This window comes from Equus quagga, chromosome 10, assembly GCF_021613505.1.
Source record: "Equus quagga isolate Etosha38 chromosome 10, UCLA_HA_Equagga_1.0, whole genome shotgun sequence".
NCBI classification, from domain to species: Eukaryota; Metazoa; Chordata; class Mammalia; order Perissodactyla; family Equidae; genus Equus; species Equus quagga.
In genome coordinates, this window is record NC_060276.1 from 30,309,294 (window position 1) to 30,326,378 (window position 17,085).

The 17,085-nt window shown below is 39.1% G+C and overlaps 1 protein-coding gene across 1 annotated transcript; it reads left to right on the forward strand.

The window, feature by feature from the left end:
• The first annotated feature begins 1,989 nt into the window (after nucleotides 1–1,989).
• On the forward strand, nucleotides 1,990–3,060 carry LOC124245422 (testis-expressed protein 13A-like). The gene has a single exon (XM_046672842.1). It carries the CDS (start codon nucleotides 1,990–1,992, stop codon nucleotides 3,058–3,060), a length of 1,071 nt encoding a protein of 356 aa, XP_046528798.1.
• The last annotated feature ends 14,025 nt before the right edge of the window (nucleotides 3,061–17,085 follow it).

Consider the following 17,085-nt stretch of genomic DNA (forward strand, 5'->3'; position numbering starts at 1 on the left):
CATTTAGTGACTGTGAGAAGTGGAGGTATAAAGGCCTGACTGTTTCAGCTTGTTGGGTGATGATTCTGATAGGCAATACTCACTCCCAAGTGCTAAGTTGGCTTGGCCAAGTGTTTGATGGGCCTGCATTGGGCTGCATTCGACTTCCCCCTCTGCTCAATCCTGCCCTTTCCTTTTGAAGATGTTGACCTATAATAAACATCTTGCACTCCCAACTCCATCTCAGCATCTACCTCACCCATGACAAGGGAGTAAAATTTTTATAGTTAAAAACTGGATTCATATGCAAATGTAAACAAGTTATTGTTCTTGTGTTTTCTTTTTCTCCAGGAGAGATTATGCTGGTAGGAAACATCTCTGTCCACTTTATATACAGGGCCTCATTGCTACAGGCAATTCCCCATTGTATTTATGTGACCACAGGATAAGCAATTTGTGTATCTCATATATGAAGAAAATCTATCAAGAACAAGAAAAATATTCATTCTTAATAATAGTAATAATAATGCTGAGGAGCTGTTGTCTGAGTTTTGAATTTTACTTGCAACAGGCTTATCTGAAAGCAAGTGTTCAAAATGACACTAGGAAATGGGCCTCTATAGTTTGAGGGTTATGTCTTACTGATCTTTGTATTTCCTTACCACTTAACACAATGCCTGGCTCTAAAAAGATAGTTAATAAATGTCTTTTTGTATTCTTTTGTGTGTGTGTGAGGAAGATTGGCCCTGAGCTAACATCTGTGCCAATCTTCCTCTATTTTATGTGGGATGCTGCCTCAGCATGGCCTGACGAGTGGTGCTAAGTCCACACCTGGGATCTGAACCTGCGAACCCTCGGCTGCCGAAGCAGAGAGTGCGAACGTAACCACTATGTCACAGGGCTGGCCCCTTAATAAACGTCTTTTTGACTATTAAATACAAGGTTCAAATTTTATTCTACATGAATGAAAATATAATGGGAAAATAAGAATTTGTACAGAGTGAGCAAGTTTACATAAACTATGAAATACATTAATCAAAAACAGTTATTGTGGGGGCTGGCCTGGTGACGCAGCGGCTAGGTTCCCATGCTCTGCTTCCACAGCCTGGGGTTCGCCAGTTCCGATCCCAGGAGTGGACATCGCCCCGCTTATCAAGCCATGCTGTGGCGGGCATCCCACATATAACGTAGAGAAGGATGGGCATGGATGTTAGCTCAGGGCCAATCTTCCTCAGTAAATAAAGAGGAGGATTGGTAGTGAATGTTAACTCGGGACTAATCTTCCTCAAAAAAAGTTATTGTGTTTCTGCTGTGTGTAACAGGTGCTAATGGTAAAAGAGTGCCCCTGCTCTCAAATATCTTATAAATTGGTTGCAGCGTGATGAAACACAACATGCTTATCAAAGTAATATTGGCCATGTCAATTTAGTAAATATTAAGTATGTGTCTGTATTCACTATGAGATTGCGCAGCCTGAAATAAACAGATTGGTTTTGTTTTCTTTTGTTTTGTTATATAGTCTTTGTATTCACCTCCTTATTGTTAAATCCTCTGACTTTCTCAGGCTTACTTCTTTTTTTTTTAAGATTTTATTTTCTCCTTTTTCTCCCCAAAGTCTTCCCCGCCCCCCCCCCCCCCCCCCATAGTTACATATTTTTAGCTGTGGGTCCTTCTAGTTGTGGCATGTGGGACACTGCCTCAGCATGGCTTGGTGAGTGGTGCCATGTCGGCGCCCCGGATCCGAACTGGTGAAACCCTCGGGGAAACCCCGGCCGGGCGAAACCCCAGGCGGAGGAAGCCGAGCGCACGAACTTCTCCGCTCAGCCACGGGCCGACCCCCAGGCTTACTTCTAGCAGCTCTCTATTGACTGTTGGCTAATCCCTCACACCACTAGGGGGCATACAACTTGCCATAGAGAAATTGTGATACTAGAGAGGAGAGGTCAAGGGCCATATGCTGTTACTGCGTGCTTACTCAGGTAAAGCAGGCTAGGGGGTGCTTTACATAGAATGGCTGTAAATTTTAATGATCCAGACTGTGGCTTCTTTCAGAGAGAAGTTGTAGATTTCATAAATAAGCAGATACTTCGAGGTGGAGTTAGCCCGTACTTTTACAGGATGCAGATGTGTGAGTCCTGGGGTGAAATGGAAGAGAAGTTGCGGGACATCCTGACGGACTCAGCAATATCGAGAGCCATCAAGGAGGCTTGTGCTTGGGGCACCCTGGCCCTGGCAGTACGCTTCGCACGGAGGCAGAAGAGGGACGATAGAGAAAAGGTAAAAAAGCTCCAGGATCAGCTGGAGGAGCAGAAGGTGTTCTCTAATGCTTTGGTAGGGATGGTGAATAGACTCAGGGATAAGCAAAAAAGAGAAAAGGAGATTGCCCAGCTCCAACTTCAACAAAATCTCACGATCCTTCGTAGAGTAGAGGAAGAACGAAATTTACTCAGGAATGCGCTTCTTAGGGTGTTAAGGTCTCAGTTTCAGAAGCAGGAAAGAACAGAGGAATTGGAGAAGGGAAAGGAGACACAGACATTAGGCACGCTTGCTTTTGCTCCTGATGCAGTCAGTTACTGGACAAGGGAGGGGGCCACGCAGGGAGCAGGCCCGGGGACTGCTGCTACTCCTATGACTGCGGCTATAGGGGGAGAGGCAAAGGGGCAGAAAGTGATTTCCATATGGGGGAATGACCAGGAGGTACCTGTTTTTCCTTGCTCTGAGATCTTGGGGGCCTGGACCCAGGCTGGTCAACTGCTGCCCTTTAGTCTCTCTGAATCCTCTTACTCATTCCTACCGACGTATTCTCTCCCAGGAGCAGCAACAAAAGCTGCAGCCGTTCCTCTTGTGAAAAATTCCCTGACTAGCTGGAAGGGTAAGCATCTCCATACCAGGAAGTTCTTGCCAGAGAGGTTTAAGCAAGAGGCTGGCATCTGTCACTCTGCAAAAGATACCATCAGGCGCAAAGTAGGGGACTGGGACTGTGACCAGTGTTCTAAGATCAATTTCTCATGGCGAAAGATGTGTTTTAAATGTAAAAAGTCCCGGTACACAGAGGAAAGTGGAGGCTCTGCCCGCAATTAGAGGCCTCACAGAATTCTAACAAATTCATTTCCTGACGTTCTGTTCTGATTAGAAATGGAACAAGAACATGGTCTTGATTAGATATTATATAAAAATAGACAAGCAGAAAGGAATAAGATATAAAGATCATCTTTAACCTTGCCACTCAGAAACAGTTAACATTTTACCTATTTACTTCCAGCTCTGAGTATAACTACATATATGAGTTATAATAAATAGTTATATTAAATAATTTTCTTATGAAGATAGAATCATTTTGAAAATTAAGTTTATTACTTGCTTAAAAATGTTCTTTGATTGATTTGATAAAATTTGGAAAATAGAGGAAAGAAGTACAAATAAGAGAATAAAAGTCACACAAACTGCCGTCACCCAGAAACAATCCTTAGAGCTCAATTTTGCTGGTCTCCTATTGTTGGGCAGACAGACATACACACATGCGAACACATATGGACATGCATGCAGAGACATGCTATTTTGATTTTTAAAATGAAATAAAACTCTACATATATTTTTGGAATCTACTTTAAAAATTATATTCATTTAAATTTTGAAAATTCAGGGACACATATGTGGATACATAAAATGCTAATCCAACCACCTGGAGAAAATATCTTCCAGTATTTCATATATTTTAAAGCCTTTTTAGCTGTGTGTGTATATGCACGCATATATATGTTGTTGTTATTAAAATTAACTCTTTTTTCTTATTTCTAAAGTAGAAAACTGAACGTAAGGAACAGCAGAGAAGCAAAAGGAAGAAAATAAGTTTTATGCATAATCTATTCAGAAAACCATTATTTTTATCTATATACATATTACTTTTAAAATTTATATATACAAAATTTATTTTATATATAAATTATATAAAATTTATTTATATATAATTTATATATAAATTCAAAAAATAATATGTATATATAAATAATATGTATATATATTTCTCTTAACATTATTCCCCATCTTTTGGGGGAGTACTGCTTAATAAATGTTTATTCATTTCTTAAATGGGCTTACTAGAGATTAATTTTGTTTTGTTTTTCTTTCTTTGATCCATTCAAAGAACCAGCAGCTGATTTTATTTATCAGTTCTATTATTTATGTACCAACAAATTCATTGATTCTTCTCCAATTTCTTCTATTTTCTTGAGGATTTGTTGGTTTTTTTGGGAGGGGGTTGTTTTTTGGGTTTTTTGGTGAGGAAGATTGGCCCTGAGCTAACATCTGTTTCCAATCCTCATCTTTTTTGCTTGGGGAAGATTGCCATTGAGTTAACCTTTGTCCCACTCTTCCTCTATTTTGTATGTGGGATGCTGCCACAGCATGGCTTCATAAGTGGTGCATAGTTCCATGCCCTGGATCCAAACCCATGAACCCTGGGCCACCAAAGTGGAGCACAGGAACTTATCCACTACACCACCATGCTGGCCCCTGTTGTTATTTTTGTTTGCATTCTAAGTTCTTGATATTATACTCGGTTCATTTATTTTGGGGGTAAGATTAGCCCTGAGCTAACATCCTCCACTGATCCTCTTTTTGCTGAGGAAGATTGGCCCTGACCTAACATCTACGCCCATCGTCCTCTATTTTATATTTGGAATGCCTGCCACAGCATTGCTTGATAAGCAGAGCATAGGTCTGTGGCCAGGATGCAAACTGGCGAACTCTGGCCACCAAAGCAGAGCAGGCAAACTGACCACTACACCACCGGACCAGGTCCTATTTTCATTCTTTTTTGTGTGATGTTTAAAGATGAGACATTTCTATCAAGCGCAACTTGGTCTTTATACAGTAAAAAGTGTATGTATGTGTGTATATATACAAATGTATGTGTGTATACACATATATATATAAATTTTTGAAATGTGTGTGGATATGTATGTGTGTATGTGGATATACAAACATACATATATATGTACATGTATATCCACATACACACATACATTTTTTTTTCCTGCTCTTGCTCTGGGATTCTAATCTGGGATTCTAATCTGATGCTCCTAATTAAAATGGTAAAAATTGAGAGGGGGGAGTTTTACTTGGTAAAATTTTTAACCATGTTTTCTGACTATATTTCAACTCTGTGGTGGCTGTGCAATTACCACAGACTGCAAAACTGGGAGAAGGAGCATGGCATGTTTTAATCCATGCAAAGATTGGGACATTTGCACTACATTTTTTTGTGACAACTTTCTGAATCCTCTGTGTTTATTTTAATATGGAACAAAACCTTTTGCAATACATAAACATATCTCCGATTGTTGTTTTTAGGGAGTACTTAACGTAAAGTGAATATGTAATAATAATTAGAATATTCTGTAATCCAATTTGTGTGTTTTAAGCCATCAATGTTGTGAAAATTCATAACAGCCTATAGAAATTAATCTACGTGAATTTACTGCTTGGAAAGTTTAAAAATTGTAATAGTAAAAACATTGTTTCTACTTATTCTTGATATGAATGTCATTGTGTTTTCTGATCTTTTGGCTTGGTTTGAGGGATTTTAAGATAATGAAACACTCTGGTAATGGATCAAATCTGTGTATATGTAAGAGCCACTGAAACATTAATGTTCACTACTCGGAATTGTATGTGGGGGCAACAATTAGACTAGAATAGCACTGATAAAACAGTTATGATGGGAAAAAAGACTGTGTTCAAAATTAGGGACTTAAATAAAGAAGTATAGGTCTGCATTTGACCCAGGAAAAGGAAAATTAGAAAGATTTTTGAAAGAGCCTTGATAGCCAGTAGTTTTCATATTTTCCTTTCAATTCGTATATATTAAAGAGTGTTGGAAGACTTCATCTGTGATACTAGATAACCTATGTTTTTAGATTCCCTAGTCTTTCCTTGCAGGTAGGATTTCTAGAAAAAATACAGGATGTTCAGCTAAATTTGAATTTCAGATAAACAACAGATTTTGCTTTAGTATAAGTATGTACCAAATATCGCATGTATTTTTATTTGCTAAATTTGACAATGCTACCCAGGGGGAGACTGGCATTTAATTTTCTTTTTCTAGTAAAAATAGTATAGATTATTCTGGCAGAGAGAAGCATTTGGACCTTTACAATTTGGAGCAGATTCCAGGATCCGTGGATGAAGAGCCAGAAGAATGAAAATGGAAATGGAAGGCTCTAATCATTCATCAACAGTGAACTCTGAATGCATGACTTGGGTATGGCAAGATATAGCGTGATATGGCAATCACGACTGGTGAAAAGAGATTTGGAAAAAGTAATTTGGGAATATGTGCACTTGCCCTGGAAGTCTCTTGCTCTGTCACTGCAGTAGCCTAAATGGTCTCTGAAGTTGCCTTACCCGTTACAGGTAGCATTGTGGAAAAATCTGTGATGTACTCTAGCGCCCAGATTTTGGCTCCTTAAACTATTCTCCATTAAAAGGAACCAGGGCTCCTTGGAGGGTAGCTGGCACCAAATCTTGGGGCAGGAGAAAGCAAGATGAGCCTGGAACATCTTGCCATTTATAGAAGGTGAGAATGCTGACTTGGGGTACAAAGGGCAAAGAGGCCTGAAGAAGTCTCTCAGCAGGCAGAGTGACATATTGAGCATTGAAAAAGAGGCCCACCCGAAGAGCCTCTCACTGGGCAGAGTGAAAATTGAGCATCAAAAAAAGAAAACAAGCGACAGTTGCAGTCAATTGGAACAGTAGAGTCTACTAAAAAAATCGTAAATCCATGATGATGCTAAAAATGTATAGGTAATGTAAAGATGCTTGTAATGCACACAAGAATTTCCAATATTGTCCATAAAAATTCTGTATATTGACCTACCAATTTATGCAATTCTCATACTCAACTTTTTTGTCAACAAAGAGTTAACACAAATGGTGGAGATGTATGGATTACATGATTAGTTAATACATAAAAAGGTGTTAGGTTTAACTGGAGAGAGAAAAATGTGAGAGAATGTAACAGTGAGCTTCTTTTTGTATGGAGATAAAAATATAAAAACATATACAAGAAATGGGTGTAATACTCTTCAGAATAAAAATAGTGGAATTTGAGAATCTGTTGGGTTAGAGTGTTTGACAAGGCTTTAAAATATTTTGTGTTATATTATTAGAAAGAAAATGTTATAAATTAGTGGATTTAACAAGATTTCTTGGTCAGTGAAATGTATGAATATACACATAAGAAGAAGGATGCTAGATTGTTTCCATTTTTGTGACCGTATGCATGCTCAAGAGTGTCTTTGAGTATGATACTTGTCTGATATCCATTTACTTAGTGTGATCATAGCTAGCATAAATAAACCAGTTATTGTGAATCCACATAGCCTCATGTGTTCTGTGTGTTGCTATTGCCATATGCAAAGAAATCTTAGAGGAAGCAGGGTAAGGTCGACATATTTGCACAGCATCATTTATCTTAACAGCTGAAAGCCCATAAAGTCATTTTTCTCTGCCTGCTGTCTTTCCTCAAGTATCATTAATTTCTGCTTTGGTTTGTGGCTAGTAACAGTAAGAAGGGTCCAGACTCTAATATGTGTGGGGTTCTGAGGTTATCAATTTATCTTGGGAAATTGTGGGAATTGATTCTTAGATTGTAAATTTGTTGAAAGATCTTTTATCCTGGGAAATCAGCTGATTTATGGATAACTTTGGAGGTATGGGGCCAGTGTTGGGATATTTTTGTGTCCTGGTAATTAAAGCATTTAGACAAGTTATTCAGATGATTGAATTGGGGCTGGAGTAATCAGTCTTTAGATGTGCTAAAAAGGAGCAAAATCAGTTTCAGTAGAAAATGCTGCCAGTTGTAGCTAATGAAAGAAGAAACCCAAACTTGAGTCACATGAGTGAAATTCTCTGGTTGAAATTGAGTGTCATCAGAAGAAAGGGAATAGGGTCCTGTGGCTTTGTACATATGATGGAACGTAATTGGCTTTTGGGAATATAGGAGAGGATATTCATTCTGTTGGAATTTTTGCTAAGAGAACAAGAAATTTAACTGATAATGGTTACTATGAATGTGGTGTATTTTTTTATAGGGTCATGGCAAATTTGGGGTATTTTATAATGTGAGCCTTATATTGTTTAGACTCCTACTGCTGTACTTCGTATTACTTAACAATCTTGACTAGGCAATATATCTGTGAAATTTGATGCAAGGTGTAGACTGACAGATAACTTCTTGGCATCGAATCTAGAATGACCTTGAGGTAAGTTCACCCAGATCCTTTCATGTGACTTCTAGGAACAATATCCAAGATACATTTGTAAAGTCTTTGAGGAGCTGTGTTGTCCATCCAATTGGACCCGGTTAACATACAAGAACCATGCCGTGTCTTAGCGAAGTAGCTTCATGATGGTACAGACATGACTTTTCTGGAATATTACTGATCTACTCCCCCAAATGGGATGGTTAATACCCGTGTTTGTCTATAATTCTGGCTATTTAATTCACTCAATTAAAAGGAAAGAGTAAAATGGAAGGAGGAGAGTACTAATGGTACACTCAAATGTCTAGGAGGAGTTCAAATCTAGTAACCTCCTCCTTATTGCTCTTAGAAAGAAGAGTGTTGGTGTAGGTGAAGCCCAAGAATGAGGACACCATTTAAAAATGGCACTGAGAGGTGGAGCTTTCTGTGAAAGGAAAGATGCTAAAAACTCTTGGTTCCATGCTCTCTTTCTTTGAATTTTTCTCTTTGGACTGTCCATTCTAAAAGATCATGTGGTTGGTGCCTCTGTCTCTCTGTCTCTCTGTCTCTTTTTTCTCCTATGGGGCTAGTGTAGTAAAAGGGATGCACTTGGAAAGAGATGATTGCCCTACTTTTGAGGACAGGTAGACACAAGGAGAATAGGTCCCTGGAAAACATGGGAAGGGATAGGCCTTTTTGTCCTGCACAGTCTAGGGAAAAAAAATCTCTTAAGGCACAGATGTAGTCCAGAACAGTAATTTGAGATTTGAGGCCAAAGCCTTACAGAAATAAACAGTGTGTATTTTTTCCATCTGTATTCCATGTCTCGATGGAAAAGCTGGTGCTATAAAGATCCTAGACATCTGCATGATAGGATGTTATCAGTTGCAAATTACCCCTCCAAAAAAACCCCTTCAAATTGATTTACACTATATATATATACTGATATATATATATATATATTTTTTTTTCCTCCAATGGAGTGCTGGAATCTCTCCTTAGGAATCCTGAACTCCTACAAAGGCTCTCTTATCTGTGGATGTCTGCCCAAGTCAGTACTCTTCAGATTTTCCCCAACCACAGTCAAGAGAAACTGGGGCCAGTTCACCAGCTCCTGCTGGTTCTGCGGCCCATACCGAGGTCTGTTTGCCTGTCATCTGATGCAAAGATGGATGAGATTCCTCCCGAATCCCTTGTCATATGGTGCTGGACCTCACAACTCCTACAGAGGCACTTTTGCTCATGGATAGATGCCAAATTTTAGTTGTTAAAAGGGGAAGAGGAAAGGAGGGGTATCTTATTTAGTCATGATGCTGACGTCACTCTTCTCATGTCACAATTTATTCAATCATCTCTTGGTGATGGGCATTGAGAATTTTTGCCACAACAAACAATGGGCTAATAAGAATTCTTTTACACATATCCCTATGTACTGCTGCTCTTATTTCTTTATGATACATGTACAGAATTGGAAAATCTAACTATATTTCTCATTTCTTGAAAAAAGACTCTAGCAATTTACATTTCCAGCATCAGGGCCCCTTCCATGAAGGACCTTTTATCTGCATTGTCTCCATCACTCAATGTTTTTTGTTGTTATTGTTATTGTTTTGCCAGTTTTGTGAGTAAAAAGGTATCTTGTTTTTCAGGGTAATTTGCATTTAATTGAATTCTTGAGAAGTTAAGTGTCATTTTATGTTTGTTGGTCACTTAAATTTTGTCTCCCGTGGAATATCTTTTTCTATCCTTAGCACATTTTATAGTGAATTCTTTGGTTTTTTACTTTTCAACTTATAGAAGCTCTTTGCATATTATAGATGTGAATGGTCTGTCTGAATTTATGTGAAATATTTTTCCTCAACTTCTATTTGTCTTTTGAGCTGATTTATGTTATATTTTATCAGCAAAAAATCTTAATTTTTTTGTAAACCAAAATGCTATGTTTTTATAGCTTTTCATTTTCTGATTAGTTTAAGAAGCTCTTCTCTATCTCTAAGTTCCTTTCTTTAATTTTTCTTTTACAGTAAAGTCTCTGATCCATCTGGAATTTATTTTTGATTATGGTATGACACTGGGATCCAACACTATTTTCTATCAAATGGATAACCAATTATGCCAGAATCTGTTATTAGATATACCCTTCTCCTGAATTGGAATTAGCTGTTGTTAATTACCAAATAATTGTGTGTCTTTTCTGGACACTGTATTGCAGCCCACTTATCTTTTTTAAATTTGATTCTTTTCTTGAACTTGAGCTCTTTATTTTGATATAATTTCAAACTTTTAGAAAAAGGTTGCAAGAATCGTATAAGTAACTCCCATATACCCTTTACTCATATTCACAAATTATTTCCTGCTGAGTTTTGGGAGATAGTCTTTATCATATAGTTTCATGATTTTTCCATTTTTCTTACAGTTTTTGTTTTTAATGAGGAGTGGATGCTAAGTATTTCAAATGCTTTTGCTGCATTAATCATATTTTTGTCCTTTAGTTTGGTGATGGATTTTGTTAAAGTTGACTAGTTTTTGCAGTCCGGAAACAAATCCTACTTGGTCATGGTGTATTCTTTGATTTACCGATAACTTTGATTTTTAAGATTTCGTTTATAGTTTTTGCACCTATTTAAAAAATTCAGATAGTTCTGCATTTTTTCTTTTAGACTACCTTTATGAGGTGCTGATGCTAAGGCTATGTTATGAAATAAATCTGGAATCCTATCATCACATGCTGTGCTATAATAGTGTAATTTTTCATTTAAATTATACTCTTCTGGATAGGTTATTCATTAATATGTTTCAAAGAGCAAAATTATATAGAAAAGCAACATTAAGAAGTCTCACTCTCAGCCTTTCCTGCTCCTACTTTCAGCCTATCCCCTCCCTAGGGCACCCTGTGGCCCCTACAAACATGTTCCTGTTTTATGAATCCATTCAGTGTCCCTTTATGCAAATACACTCAAATACAAATATGTATTCTTCTTGCCACCATTTCTTACACAAAAGGTAGCATCTGTATAGTCTAAAATGTACTTTGATGGTTTTGTCATTTGCTAAGTAATGGGAATCATTTAATTTCAGTACAAAGAAATCTTAGCCAGCGCTGGTGGTTTTGTGGTTAAGATTCCTCACTCTCACCATCACGGCCTGAGTTCTTTTCCCAGTCAGGGAACCACACCATCTCCTATCAGTTGTCATATTGTGATGGCTGTGACCCTGAAAGCTACCCCACTGGTATTTCAAATACCAGCAGGATCACCCATGGTGGACAGGTTTCGGCAGAGCCTCCAAGCCAGACAGACTAAGAACGAGGACCTGGCCACCCACTTCTGAAAGAATTGGCCATGAAAAGCCTGTGAATAGCAGCTGAGTATTGTCTTATCTAGAGCTGGAAGGTGAGAGGATGGCTCAAAAAGACTAGGCAGGGTTCCTCTCTGCCATACACAGCCTCACTAGGAGTCAAAATTTACTCGAGGGCACTATCAACAACCGCAGCAAAGAAATCTTTCTCACTTTTTCACTTGCATAATCGATCATGTGGCTGTACTGCACCTACTAATGGACACCAGTTGTTCCCAGGATTTGGTTATTACAAATAATGCTTCAAAGAATAGCCTTACACATATGACATTTCTTACCTATATAAGCATATCTGTAGGATAGATTCCCTGAAATAGGATTCCTGGATCAACAGGCAGAACATTTGTAATTTTGGTAGCTGTTGCTGAATCCCCCCTGTAGGCATTGACTCGTTTTGCATTCCCCAAAACAATGCATCATGAGAGCGCCTGTTTTCCCACAGCCTGGAAAGTGCTGAAGGAGCTCCATCAGTTTTCATGAAAAGTATTCTAGGCTGCTGCTTTGCAGCTGGTGCAGCTGTTGCTAAAGAGATAAATGGCGCAGGTTCTAACCAGGTATTCTTCCTCCTGAGCCTGAGTAGAATAAGAAAATTAAAAAAGATGAGAGAAATGTTTTGTACATAAAGTAGGACACTTTTCTCACACTGTGGGAGCAAGGGAATAGAGATGTGCCTTGTCAGAAGTTTAATTTATCTCTAGGAAGAAAAGATTGGAAATCAATTGGACTCTACAGTGATCAGTTTCATAGAGAGATGATAAATGGTGGGCATTTTCTGTTATTTGTAGCGTTCACTGCTCTTCTCTGATAAACATTTTAAAACCACTTTCTTTGGTGAGTGTGATAGATAATTGAGCATAGGTGAAGGTGGGAAGTAGACTAGATTACTTCTTGGCCTAATTAGTATTAAGAATGTACATTTGGCTAATGTATCCATTTTGATGTGTGTATGTCCTTAGTGAACATACTGTGGCAGCATTCAGGGCTGTGGGTTCTGACTAAACAATCTATTTAATTAAAAGGTATGACCAAGAGGGGTCATCCTCTTTCTTCTTGGAGCTCTCTCCTCTTGGCTATGGATATGCTTCTTTTTCCAGGCCCTCCTGCACTCCGCCAGCTCAGTTTCAGTCTCTGCCTCTGATTCCTCTTCCTCTAACTCTTTTCTAAATATTTACAACCTCTAGGGTTTTTCAACCTTCGTCTCTTCTCACTTTGTACTTTCTCTGGGAATGGTTTCATCTCCTTTCCCCCATTTGACCCCTGAATGCTGTGTCTGTAGGCATATCTCCAGACCTGTATATCAAGCTAGATGTACCACAACCTGTCCCAAACCGAATTAACCCTTCCAACTTGCTCTTAAAGTTCTATTTCTTTGATTGATTTTGAAATCTGAGAGTCACTTTGGATTATTTTCTCTCTCAGATCCCCATATTCAATCAGTTACAAAGTCTTGCTAATGAATTTCTCATGATTTTCCTTTTCCATTCCCACTCTCTCTACCCCAGTTCAGACCCTTATTCTCTCTAGCAAGCTGTGCTGACATTGCTTCCTGAGGGGTCTCCGTGCTTCTAGTCTCTGTTACCCACCCATTGCCATTCCTTCCCCTCAGAGTACATGCTCCACTTTGTGGCCAAAGTAATCATTCTGAAACACATTTGAGCATGCCTATCCTCTGATAAAAAGCCTTAATGATGCCCTGTTGCTCTCAGGACAACATCCAAGGTCCTTCGTTGGTCACTGAAGGCCTTCATGGGTGGTCCCAGTCTGCCTTTTCAGCTCTATTTCCTGCCGTTGGTTCCTATTAGAATGAAAGTGCCATAAAGCATGACAGAGACCTTGTCTGTCTTATTCATTTTTGTATCTGTGGAGCCTTGAACAAAGCCAGGCACATATAGGCACCAAGTAAATATTTGTCAAATGAAAGCTCTACTTTGACCAGAGAGATTCTTAGAAGTACCACATACTTTGACATCTCTAGGGCTTTGCTCATGCTGTTCTATTTGCTTGAAATTCCCTCCCTCATGCATATTTTTCTCATTTTTAAAGACCTGGCTCAAATGTTATACTTTCTGTAATATTGACAAACCCTCCCCCCATACTAAGAATTGGTTGGTCTCTCCTATTTTCCCATAGCCCAGTTCTATATAATGTTCTCTTTTCACACTAGAATGTAAATTCTCTAAGAGCAACAACCCTCTTCCCTCTAACTGTCCTCTCAAATCCCAGCTAGTCTAGACATTTCTAAACAGGTGTTTGCAGAATGTTGCCTTAAAATAAACCCATATTTGTAAAGTTTTATTACAAAGTCGAGTTTTTAAAAATCTTCATCAATTCTATGTCATTGTGGGACTGAGATCTCTGTTTCCTTGCTGGCATCCATCTGGGGGCCACATTTAGCATCTAGAGGCCTCTCTCCGGTCATTGCACACAGTCCCCTATTTCTCAGAAGCAGCAGTGAGGCATCAAATCCTTCTCATTCTGCCGCCTCTCTGACCCTTCTATCATCAACACATCCCTCTCTCACCTCAGCAGGGAAAGGGTCTCGCTTTTAAGGACTCAAGTGATTAGATTGGGGCCACCCAGATAATCCAGCAAAATCTCTACACTTGAAGGTCCATAACTTAATTGCATCTGCAAAATCCCTTTTGCCATGTGACAGATCTTGGTGATTAGGAGATGAATATCTTTGGTGACCCAGTATTCTGCCTACTACACAGTGAAAGGTGACAGGTGATTTGTGAGAGGAAAAAAATAAAGTATTGGACTTGGTAGTTAACTAACTTGCTAGTGTTTCGGGTGAGCCATGGCTCAGAATGATGAAAAACAGGACTGGGACAGTGGTGGTATCATTCCTTGAGCTACAATGGGTCTATTTGGAGGATATTGTGGTTTGAGGTCATTAAAGGTTTCAGCTAGTTGTATTTAAGATTACAGCAGGTGGCAATGTCCTGCTATTAGAAGGTGGCATTTGTCCCTGTATCCTGTGATACCGATTGCATTAAATTGAATGCTGGATCTTCTCTTGTATTTGCATGTCAAAACTACATTTTGGGGCCAGCCCCATAGCCGAGTGGTTAAGGGTGTGTGCTCCGCTTCGGCAGTCCAGGGTTTCACTGGTTCAGATCCTGGACGCCAACATGGCACTGCTCATCAGGCCATGCTGAGGTGACATCCCACATAGCACAACCAGAAGGACTTACAACTAGAATATACAACTATTTACTAAGGGGCTTTGGAGAGGAGAAGAAGAAGAAGAAGAAAAAAGATTGGCAACAGATGTTAGCTCAGGTGCCAATCGTTAAAGAACAAAACTACATTTAACTAAGAAGTAGAGGAGATGATTTTCCTTGGGACTGGTGGCAAATTAAATGAACATTTCTGTGTGCAAGACTTGGCCTTCAGCCTTGTAGACTCAAAAATTAGATACTCCTTTGTCTGAGGTCTGAGTTCATTCTTTTCTGCTTGGTTCTCTGATTGCATCCCTCAGTTTTCTTTGATCTCTATAACTTAAGAGATATCACATTATTGATGTGTTAAAAGAAACAATTTTTTTCCCTTATTACCTGTGTTGCTGAAATCAGAGTCCAAACCTCTGATAAGATATGTGGTGCCTGAGCTCAGCAGCAAGAAAATGTCAGGTAGGTAATTTAACCAAATAGCAAGGTGGCTTCTGGAAGAGTTCATGCTCTCCACAAAGTGAGCAACTTTTTTTTGTCTTTATAGCAACTGAATTTAACCTTTGATAATATTCTGGCTTCTTTGCTTTAGCTTCTGTTTGAACCCCAGGTTGTGGTTGTCAAAACAGTCCTCGGAAGGGTGCTAGCCTCTGTCTCCGAGTATCAAATTTCACAGCTCTGCTGATCCCCTTGGTTCAGAATGAGTAGTCTTCCCCCAAAAGCTGAATTAAATGGAATTGGCCCTGCCCGAGAAAGCAGATAGCCCCTGAAACTAGAATTCATCTTTTCTCACTTTCCCCTGCATCTCAAGGCCCCGAGATCTGCCTTCTCTGGTATTCTCTATTTAATTTAATGGCATCAACTTTCATAGAGTTTTTCCTTTCTCCTATGTTACCTCATTCCTAGATTTAATCAGTCACATAGTGTAGCTGATTTTACCTTCAAAATATATGGTAACTATGTGGGGTGATAGTAATTAGTTTGTGGTGATTATTTCACAATGTATATCAAAACATCAAGCTGTGCATCTTAAATATAAACAATTGTTTTGAGGAACATTAGCCCTGAGCTAACATCTGCTGCCAATCCTCTTCTTCTTCTTCTTTTTTTTTTTTTTTTGCTGAGGAAGACTGGCCCAGAGCTAACATCCATGCCCATCTTCCTCCACTTTATATGTGGTATGCCTGCCACAGCATGGCTTGCCAAGCAGTGCCATGTCTGCACCCGGGATCTGAACTGGAGAACCCTGGGCTGCTGAAGCAGAACGTGGGAACTTAACCACTGCACCACCGGGCCGGCCCCAAATATAAACAATTTTTATTTGTCAATTATACCTCAGTAAAGCTGGAAAAATATTAAATAAATAAATAACACTGCTTACCATGTAATTCTCTTTCTTGAAATCTTTCAGGGACTCCCCTTCACCTGTAGGAGGATAAACTTTGAAAGTTCTTGGTATAACTTACAGTGTCATTTACGTCCTGGCCACCTGTGCAGTACATGTCACACCGCAATTGTGTAGAACTGTTTGCAGTTCTGCATACCTCACATAGTTTTTGACCTCTAGTATTTTTATTCCCTCTGTCTATAATGTCTTTACCTATTCAACTGAACAATTCCTAAAAGTATTTTAAGACTCAGTGAAGGTACCGCCAAGAAGCCCTCCGTGAGTGCCTCTCCCAGCTAACGCTTGTATTGATTTTCTCCCTCTGAATTACCACAGTACCTGGTGCTTCCCTTTCTCCCATGCTTAATGTGTTATTGAAGAACTGTTTGCATGACTGTTTTTATCCTTGAAGGAAGGATAAATATCCTCATCATCTCCATTTCTGCATTGCATAAGAGACTCTCTGGCACATGTATGTTCAATAAAATGTTTGATAAATCAATGAGTAATATAATGAATGTGTTTAGTGAAACTATTCACACGCGAGTTTAAGTATACAATAAAAGATAGCTGTTGAACTGGGGAAAAGAGGAATACCGAAGGCCTAGATGATCGTGATTAATGGTGCAACTAGACCACCTAATGAAACGCTTTATTGTGCCAATATGATTACTCAGAGCCATAGCCATTTCAGGCAGATTCAAGTATATATTGACTGATCCAGATGGCTCAAGGGATACCTTGGTTGTGAATTCATCCTTTTCTCTGGATAGACTTCATGCTGGCTCAAACGACTTCACCTAAACAGCCCCACAGTGTTTCACGATGTCAGGCCAGGAGTCTGCTGCCATTGCTGCTGGGTTCTGCTGAGCTCTAATCAAACGTGATCCTAATTGATGATGAAGACTTTTGGCATCAAAAACACAGTGTAACATTGAGTACCTGA